The 9,419-nt window shown below is 35.9% G+C and overlaps 2 protein-coding genes across 2 annotated transcripts; both read left to right on the top strand.

The window, feature by feature from the left end:
* Positions 1–739: 739 nt before the first annotated feature.
* Positions 740–2,800, top strand: LOC140856337 (uncharacterized). The gene is made up of 3 exons (XM_073253445.1): positions 740–1,148; positions 2,306–2,479; positions 2,613–2,800. The coding sequence occupies exons 1-3, from the start codon at positions 917–919 to the stop codon at positions 2,798–2,800; spliced, it is 594 nt and encodes a 197-aa protein (XP_073109546.1). The 5' UTR covers positions 740–916.
* Positions 2,801–2,984: 184 nt separating this feature from the next.
* On the top strand, positions 2,985–8,909 carry LOC140856635 (probable hexosyltransferase MUCI70). Its single transcript, XM_073254619.1, has 6 exons — positions 2,985–3,077; positions 3,175–3,374; positions 5,124–5,227; positions 7,842–8,029; positions 8,109–8,308; positions 8,521–8,909. Exons 1-6 carry the CDS (start codon positions 3,035–3,037, stop codon positions 8,701–8,703), a joined length of 918 nt encoding a protein of 305 aa, XP_073110720.1. The 5' UTR covers positions 2,985–3,034; the 3' UTR covers positions 8,704–8,909.
* Positions 8,910–9,419: the final 510 nt, after the last annotated feature.

Below are 9,419 nucleotides of genomic sequence, written 5' to 3' on the forward strand. Positions count from 1 at the left end.
AAATATAAAAAAGAACTGCTAACATAGAAGATTGAGGGTGGAAAACTATACAACATGATCCTTACATCGGATCATTAATTCCCAAAAAATCTATTTTTTTTCATGAGATTAAAAATCTAATTATTTTTTTCCTAATAAAAACCACTCTCCCATGTCCTTTGGGCTATTGGTATATTGTCAAGTTGGACCAATCAAATTCAGTTACAATCAAAAGAAAAAAAATTTCCAATGATATCATCATGCCGCTTAGATCGTTGAGAAACGAAGAGTAGCCCCTCCTGATAAATCTATATATACCTATTCAATAGAAAGGAGACAGAAAATTTAAACCCTCTTTAAAATTCAAAAAAAAAAAAAAAAAAATCATACGAAATATCCATATTTAAAAAAAAAAATAAAAGTTATTTAGAAAAAATATTTAAAAAAGCTATATATATCTTAAATATGTTAGAGATCACCATGTATAGAAAAATAAATAGTTTAGGAAGTGAGATCTCTTCCTACCAAATTAAGGAAGATGGATCAGACAAAAAAAAAAAATTCAGAAAGCAAAATTCTCCCTGCTAAATTAAAGAAGAGTGCAATAATTTTAAAATTACTCGCAGTTGGAGTATAGTCCGTCCCGCTCTGGTTAGTCTTGGCTAACCGTTTCCTGAAATCCGTCAAACGGGCTGCCGTCATTGCAATGATTTGATGCTTATGAATCCTACACATAGGTTGCCGGTTTCCATATTTTCAGAGTCCTGGCCGGACTCGACTTCCTGCTTCCTCCCTCGGCTCTTCGACAACCTGCAAAGAATCCCCTCCATATAAAATATCACTTTCCTTGGAATTCATCCGCCTTTTATACGCGCGTGTGGCCTGGGGAGAGAGAGAAGGGAGAGATGTCATCGCGGTCAGCAGCGGTGGCGGGGCGATGACGTTGGGGCTACCGGCGCTTCGCTCGGAGATCTACGGCGGCGGCGCTGCATTGCCAATCAAGGCGGTCCGACGCCGTCCGAGGGCGTCAATCTCGGGGTCGCGAGAGAAGGAGGCCAATTTCTTCCGGCGGATCTGGAGGACCCTTTTAGGGAGAGAAGTCGGGCTTTTCTTCCTGCTCTTCGTCTTGGCCGCCGCCTTCTTCTCTTTTGTCTTTCGCCTCAGCGAAGGTTCAAACTTTGGCCCTTTTCATCTCTCCTTTTCCGTCCCTCCTTCTCTCTTCATTGCTTCTTGTCGTTCTTTCTTGGGTCGTTCTTGATTCTTTTATGCGTTTTGTTTCTTTTTAACTCAAAGGTGTAATCTTGGATTCGTATCCATTATCTAGACGCCTCGGTTTGGCCAGTTGATCATGCTTTGAGTTAATACTACTTTGAATATATTGGTTTAACTACATTATTGTTGATTCTTGATCTTTCGTGCGTTTCTTTAACTCAAAGTTGCAATCTTGGAGCTTTTTTTTCCATCATGTTTATCGCTCGGTTTGGCCGGTTGGTCGTGATTTGAGAGCAGGAGTTCTTTGATTATATTACTTGAATTGGGTTATTGTTGATTCTTGATCTTTCTTATGTTTCTTCAACTCAAATTTGTAATCTTGTACGTTCCCGTTAACTTGTTAACTTGATGCCTTGTTTTGATCAGTCGATCATAATTTGAGAGGTAGCAGTACTTTGGTTCTGTTAGTTTGATTGAGTTATTGTTGACTATATAGTTTCATGCGCTTCTTTGACTCAAGATGTAATCTTGGAAGATATCCATTATCTTGAATCTTGATGCCTCAGTTCAACAGTTGATCATGATTTGAACGGGTATTACATTGATTCTATTAGTTTAATTGCATCACTGTCAATTCCTGAGTTTTATGTCTGTCTTTAACTTTCAAAGATGTAATCTTGGAACATACCGATTATCTTGATGCCTTGGTTTGGCCAGTTGATCATGTTTTGTTTGCTTTTCAGTGATGATGGCAATGTTGTGAATGGGGGTATTTTATTTGTATTTTTTTTGCGATCAATGGGAAGTAAGAAAGGTTGCAGCAAATTCACATTTTCCTTTGTAGAATATAATCATGCAACCAGATGTTTATGTTTCATTTGTTCATATAGTTAGAGAAACTATATGTATTGATCACTGTCAAGCATCTGTTTTGGGCCAGTCATTGTGGCTCCCGAAATCTTTATTTCGAAAACCCCCTCCAAAAAAAAGACTTGTTATATATATGGAAAGATTGTTCTGTTCCCAAACAAGAGACCACTATCATATATCTTAAACCCATTTCTAGTAGATTCTCACTTCTTTATCATGGGGGCTTTCTTGCTTGCTGTGACAGGTCAAGTTAGGATGGATATGGAATCCACAGCTCATCAACACCCAGCAAGTAATGAACCTGGGATTCGGCATTCTGGGATATACTGGCAGACAAAGGCAATTCCCTCACCACATCCCTGTGGAAATTTCTCATATCCTCCTCCACCACATGATAAGAAGCGTACTGGCCCACGATGTGAGTTGAACTTGTCTATGATTATACTGCATTTTTTCTTGTCCAAGTTGTGGTAAAGTTTCACTCAAAAAAAAAAAAATTGTTGTAAAAATATATTAAGATTCTGATCGTTTTGTTCATCACCTTTCTTTAGCTTGTCCTGTTTGTTATGTTCCTGTGGAACAAGCAATGAATTCCATGCCAACTTCATCATCAGTATCACCTGTCCTTAAGGATCTAAATTATATCATTGAGGAAAACTCAGTCAAAAAGAATCGAAAGGAGGCTCCACATTTGGTGGACATCCGACTCTGCAGCAGCGGAATGAGTCCTTTGATATAAAAGAGTCAATGACCGTGCATTGTGGGTATGTTTATTTGTATCTTCACTTTTTTCTCTTGCCTAAGTTAATTGGTAAAATACTCTTACCTTAGTTAGAACTTAGAACAGTATGTAGAAACTCTTTTCATTGATACCCAAACTCACTCAACATTTCCTGGCATCGATCAGATTTGTTAAGGGAAAAAACCTGGATGTGGTACTCTGTTTGACATTAATGATGCTGATCTTCTTGAGATGGAGCAATGTCATGGAATAGTTGTTGCCTCAGCTATATTTGGTACCAGTTGTGCAGCAATTTTTTTCTTCTTGATCCTACTCACCTTCTTCTTCATGCTAAATGATATGTTTCCTCTCATGACTATCCTTTTGACCAGGAAATTATGATATAATGCAACATCCCAAAAATATAAGTGAAGCTTCAAAGATGAGTGCATGCTTTTACATGTTTGTGGATGAACGGACTGCGGCCTACATAAACAACTCAACAGAACTGGACAGGACAAAAAGAGTTGGGCTGTGGAGAGTGATTGTTGTCCGGAACCTTCCCTATGTTGATCCAAGGCGTAATGGAAAGGTGCCATCTTCTCATAGTCTTCTTTTATAAGTCAGCTATATAGCCTCCACTCCATAATCACAGAACAAACGTTAGGATAAAGTTGGATAAGTGGTAATGCAAGCTTAAAATACAATTTTACCTTTTTCTGAGCAATTTATCCACATCTTGCCTTTCAATGTTTTTTTTTTTTTTTTAAATTATGAAATTCAACCTTTCTTAATACCCATAGTTCAACTTGCAAGCAGTTCTGTTGATTCTGTCTATTTATATCACTTTTGAGACTATAGTACAAGAAAAACTCAAAACTAAAATAGACTGTCCAAGTTTGTACAGATTGAATTGATATGATTTTGATACGTTTAATCTCATGGATTAAGTTGATACCATCTTGAGCTCATTTATTTCAAAATTAATTGCCTGTTCTCCAATCACCCTAGATGTAGGTTTTCCTCTCCTCCTTATTTTCACCAAAGTCTCATATGTAAATAATGAAGAATGAATCTGAAGTAGTGTATTTAATGCAGGCTCAGCCTAAGGCTGTTTCGTGCAGAAGTTGATATTCTTGCCCAAAGATAATGCATTTTGGTTTCATTGGGAATGTGCAAAATTGGAAATGGTTGCTATACTCTTCTGGATTTTAGAAGTAAATAACTGAAACATGTTGATTGAAACAAAATGTCTTGGTATACTTTAAACCATACTTGCACAAAGAGATCTTTTTATGCAAATATTTGCATGCCATAACCATTGGAAAGGGGAGGATAATGAGTTTAGAGGAAAGAGAAAGGAGGGGAATTATCAGGAAATGAGACATAAAGCGAAAACAGAAAAAATGACTGTCAAAATATAGTAACTATACTTTCATAAAAGCAACAAGGAACTGATTCCATTTAGTTATTTTAGTAGCACCAAGGGGCAACCATTTAAGGAAACATTTTCTTTGAAAAAAAACAAAGACGTATATGTTGAATTTGACTTGATGCAAGGTCTAAAATTTTACTCCAAGACTTATGTTCTAACTTCCACATTTCCACTTTTCTAAAGACTAGCCTGCTTAAAACCAGGCAGCCTGCTTTCTGAATTCATAAAATTGTGACTTAAGTACTATTTCAGAGTATGGAGCTCTAATCTCTTGGATTTTTGTCGAGTAACCAAAGTACACATTTGAGGGAGATGGGAAAAAATTTCTTGCTGCTTATGAATTTACCAGTCTTGGTGTTTGAGATGCGGTTTTGCTAGTAAGTGTGTATTACGACAAGCCTCTAGTGATGCCAAAGGAGATTGTTAATGAATTAGGCTTAATGCTATCGGTCACATTCCTCCTCCATTTGAATAATGTTGCACTTCAAACCTTGAGGAGGTGTCATTTCTTTCAGATGATTGGTCATGCACCCTCTGTTATTCTCTGAAATAAAAGGCACCAATTGAGATAGTGGATCTGGGATATATTTTGGCAAAATTGGATTTTGAGATTGTTAATTTGGTGGATGAACAATTGCAGTATGAAAGCTAGTTTCTTTGTATATGCTACTTTGATATCTTAGTAGAAGTTCATAGTCATTTTTACTTTAAAGAGCTAATGTTTCTTTGTATGTATGCTTTGAGGATTCTTTATTGCTTTAAAAAAGCTTTTATCATCCAATGACTTGCTGATGGATCAATACCTGAAAATTATCATCCTACCTTTTTCATATTAATAAGTTAAATTAACTCTAAATGTATTATACTTATATGTATAATTCTGGTGATACTATTTATGTTTAACAGGTTCCCAAGCTTCTACTTCACAGACTTTTTCCTAATGTACGATATTCAATATGGATTGATGGAAAGCTTGAGCTTGTTGTGGATCCCTATCTTATACTAGAGCGGTAAACTTCATTTGTGCCAAGTTTGATGCTTCATGCATACAATTCAGAACCTATGGTTCAGATATATGCTAAACTTTAACTTGAATATGTAACTCTAGTTATGCATTTTATTTGTCCCTTACAGAAGTATCTTGATTTGTGTCCTTGATGTCGATTGATCTAGTCAAAACACTTTCACAAGTTAGTGTTGTTTTATGTTTTTTTGCTTTAATATTATATTACTGAATTTGGGTTAATCTTGATATGATCTGGCAAGAATAATGTCAGGCCTGTTATCATGCAAAACTCTACATCTCATCCACTCCCTTATTTCTTTATAAAGTTCCTTACTATTCAACACTTCTTATCCTGGACAAACACATGGTGTATGATCTCCTCCATTATATTGTATCTGGGGTGTTAATGCACTTACCACCACCATGACCACAGCACCTGTGTCATACATCTCCATCACTTTTGCCCTCAGTTAGTGTCCATCTTTCCTACATTTATATTGAATGAATTGAGAAGGGATCGGTGTCAACCTAGAAATGTTCATGGAATGCTTGTAGACATGTTTAAAGTTTCATTGAAGCATATATAGGTCTGTTGCAGTTTATTGCAGGCATTTTTAAATTGAGAATTCAATTCAAGTTAATGACTAGATTTAACAGAAAGGGAACATTTCTTGCTACTAGTTGTAATGCACTAGAGTGCAGTACATGCGATGTACATATGCTTTTAATTGTTTAAGATAAACTATGCTCAGCTAAATAAATAATAAATGCCAGACGAAGGATTTGAGCCTTCCACCTTGTGGTTAAAAAGCCACGTGCTCTAACCAACATGGGATGAGAAATAAAGATGGCAAGCAGGATAGAAAAATGTGGGTAGGGAGCCTTGGATGGTTAGATAAACCCTCAAGCATGGTCACATTACAGGATATTATATCGTAAAATATGTGTAGACGCATGGCTGCTAAAGATCTAAGATTTAGGATAAGTTAAATAAACTTGGAACTTATTGCCATTTTTTCTAATGCATAATGTCTCATCTTCACCTCCTGGTAAGAAGTATTCTCCTCCTTTCTTGAAAAGTTATTAGAGTCCAGATATGCTAAGATATCTTTTTTAGTCTTTGAATTCTTTCTTCTTGCTAAATTAAATTTCTCACCTGTTGTTTTTGAAGTTAGCATGAGTGGCTTTGTTACTATGTACTATTCTCCTTTTCTTATTCTCAAATTCCAGCAATTTTAGAAGCCCTTCTACTGTAGAAGCCTATATGGAGTCATTTGATTAGGATATTTTTGGGATCCACTTTTAGATAGTTTTAAAGGATAAGGATTTTTAAGGATGCAGCTCCTTTGAATGTGTTAATGGGGCATGCTTGCATGGGCTTATATTTTTAAGCTTTTGCATCAGTTGCTTGTTTTCGCACTTTGTATACCATATGCCAATTGCATTACTAGCAGAACTCGATAGGATATAACATGAGTTGGCTTTTCAATGATGGAAAGATATAGCAAAAAGAAAAGGGTTGAAATGGTTTAGATAGTTTTAGTAGTGATTAGGACGTTGAGGTAGATTTCTGTGTAAAACCATAAAAGAAAATTAAAAACAAAATTTATTGATGAAGCTTAGAAGATGCTTAGAGCCTTCAGCTTACATGCATAATGTGATGGACAACCAACTGACATGGTATGCTTATGTGTAAAAATGATGGATAACTAAATGCTGGCCAAGGAATTGAAGTGGGATTCTGGGTTCATGGGCCTCCCAGTGAAAAGGATCTTTTGCCTGTCATGGCATGGATGCAGTCTTCCAGAAAGGGTAAAATGAATCTCAATATGCTAGCAGCTTTATCTCTCATAAGAATTCAATGACTGCATGACTACAAGAATTTTAAAGTCTCAGTAGATCGGAGAAGGCTTTTGATTGTAACTTCTGTTACATGTCATGCCTATATGTGTCGTGCCTGCTAAAAGCCTAAAATAGTCATCGATCATTTGCATGATGAGTTTTACCTCATCATCTTTTTCAATATTAACAATTGATAAATCAGTGTCCTCAAGCTTTATTATTTATTTATTTATTTATGTTTTGCCATGACGTTTTGAGTGCATCAAACCCTGGACATCATTTTTTCTGATGCGCTTCCCTTGTAAGATCCCTCTTTAGCAAGAAAAGAGAGATATCCCCCATCTTTGGACTCAGATTAGGTGTGCACCGGCCAGCTAATGTGCTCAGAGTTGGGTGGATTTATGGATTTTCTTTATATTTCTCATCAAGAAATATGATGACTACTAAGCTTGCTTCTCTTGCAGCACAATCAACAGTATATACATAGGCATCTGCTTCTTTTGATAGTTGCCCTTCAAAAAAAAACATCTGATTGTAATGCTATTCGTTTATTCAAATTGCATTTTATGTCTGTTTGTTGGTTGTATTATCATACTAGTTTGGTTGAGATATGGAACTAAAACTTCTGGATTTATAGTTTGAATATTGTTGTACCATGACCTTAGTAATTATGCAACTTATTACTCCTACAGTTTTCTCAATTTCAATATGCTGACCTGTTTATTTATTTATTTATTCGTTTTAAATAAATTGAGGATGTTATTTCTCTGTTTCAGATTCTTGTGGCGTGAGAATGCCACTTTTGCAATCTCTAGGCATTATAGACGGTTTGATGTTTTTGAGGAAGGAAAGGCTAATAAAGCTGCTAAAAAATATGGTAATGCCTCCATTGATGCACAACTCGAGTTTTATAGAAGAGAGGGTTTGACTCACTATTCTCCAGACAAGCTTCCTATAACAAGTGGTGAGTGCAGGATCATGCTTTGGCATTTTCTTTTCATTTACATCTGATGACTTCTTTCTATGACTTCTGAGGCTTGCAGATGTCCCTGAAGGCTGTGTAATACTCAGAGAACATATCCCCATTACCAACCTCTTCACATGCCTCTGGTTCAATGAAGTTGACCGTTTTACTTCAAGGGATCAACTTAGTTTCAGCACGGTGAGGGACAAAATAATGGCTAAAGTAGATTTGAAGCTCAACATGTTTGATGACTGTCAAAGACGTAACTTTGTTAATCAGGTAGCAACAGTCTTTTTGTTATTTTAGTGAAATTTCATGGTCATTTTCAATCCCAATCTTCAGGTTCTCATCATTCTCTGTAATCCTAGACAATACAATCTGTGTTGTATTGGTAAACTTCTTCCTTTTTATGTGATACATACTAAAAATTGGTGTTTATTTGTTCTTTTCTCTATTTAATTAATTTAATTAATTTATTGTTGGCATGTAAGGTATATCATAAAGATGTGATGCAACAAAAAAGCAGTCATCGTCCACCGGTATCATCTAATGAATCATCTGGTAAGTCACAATCAGACAGGACCACAAGATTTCAACAGAGGAAGCCAGTTGGAAATGGGAGGTATAAGAAACCACGTTCGGGACATCGACACCCCAGCAGCAACACATTGTAGATTGTTCCAATACATTTTTTCATGTTCCAGGGTGCCTAACCACAGATCAAGGTGCATGGCAATTGCACTTCAGCAGGCGTGGAATTGTTATTATCTTATCTTTTTTTTTTTTTTTTTGGTAATAAGCTGATTCAAAATAAACTGCATACAAGCTGATTAAAGGAAAACAGGTTTGTTATTTTTATTTTTTGTTTTCTTTCGCTGGAGGCAGCGAGGTGTGGAAAGGGTGAGAGGATGGAGCTGCAGATGTTAAGGTGGGCGTGCTTAGGCAAACTTGAATTGTCCTCAGCCAGAGGTCATGTAATTTGTACTGCAAAGAAAAATAGTTCTTAGCTCTTTTTGAATATACCACAAACAAACTCCTTCCAAGTATCATATTTTTCCCCATCCTACTTGTTTTTTCTTTTATTATTATGTTCGGTAACAATTTATCCCTTCTGACTTTCACGAAGTCGAGTTACTTTGGCAGATTCATTACCATCAATAGATAAAATGGATGCTTGCAGTTTAACCCACCTATTTTCTTTTAATTTCATTTCCTGGTTCTCAATCTTATAAATAAATCTTACAGCAATTCTTTGTTTTTTTAAGGAGGAAAAAAAAGAGAAATAGAAGTGGATTCTTTTATCAAAATATGTACAGATAATAGAAATTCTTTTAACTCAGGAACGTTCCAGGATGGTGATTCAATTCTGGACTTTTATTATATAGAAAAT

Source organism: Elaeis guineensis, chromosome 3 (genome assembly GCF_000442705.2).
Source record: "Elaeis guineensis isolate ETL-2024a chromosome 3, EG11, whole genome shotgun sequence".
Classification (NCBI taxonomy): Eukaryota; Viridiplantae; Streptophyta; class Magnoliopsida; order Arecales; family Arecaceae; genus Elaeis; species Elaeis guineensis.

Excerpts from the sequence above, each read along its gene's own strand:
- LOC140856337 (XM_073253445.1), top strand. The coding sequence starts at position 917 with ATGACGTTGGGGCTACCGGCGCTTCGCTCGGAGATCTACGGCGGCGGC. Across the intron at positions 1,149-2,305 it reads TGTCTTTCGCCTCAGCGAAG|GTCAAGTTAGGATGGATATG; the intron begins GTTCAAACTTTG and ends TTGCTGTGACAG. Across the intron at positions 2,480-2,612 it reads GAAGCGTACTGGCCCACGAT|CTTGTCCTGTTTGTTATGTT; the intron begins GTGAGTTGAACT and ends ACCTTTCTTTAG.
- LOC140856635 (XM_073254619.1), top strand. The coding sequence starts at position 3,035 with ATGGAGCAATGTCATGGAATAGTTGTTGCCTCAGCTATATTTG. Across the intron at positions 3,375-5,123 it reads ATCCAAGGCGTAATGGAAAG|GTTCCCAAGCTTCTACTTCA; the intron begins GTGCCATCTTCT and ends TATGTTTAACAG. Across the intron at positions 5,228-7,841 it reads CCCTATCTTATACTAGAGCG|ATTCTTGTGGCGTGAGAATG; the intron begins GTAAACTTCATT and ends TCTCTGTTTCAG.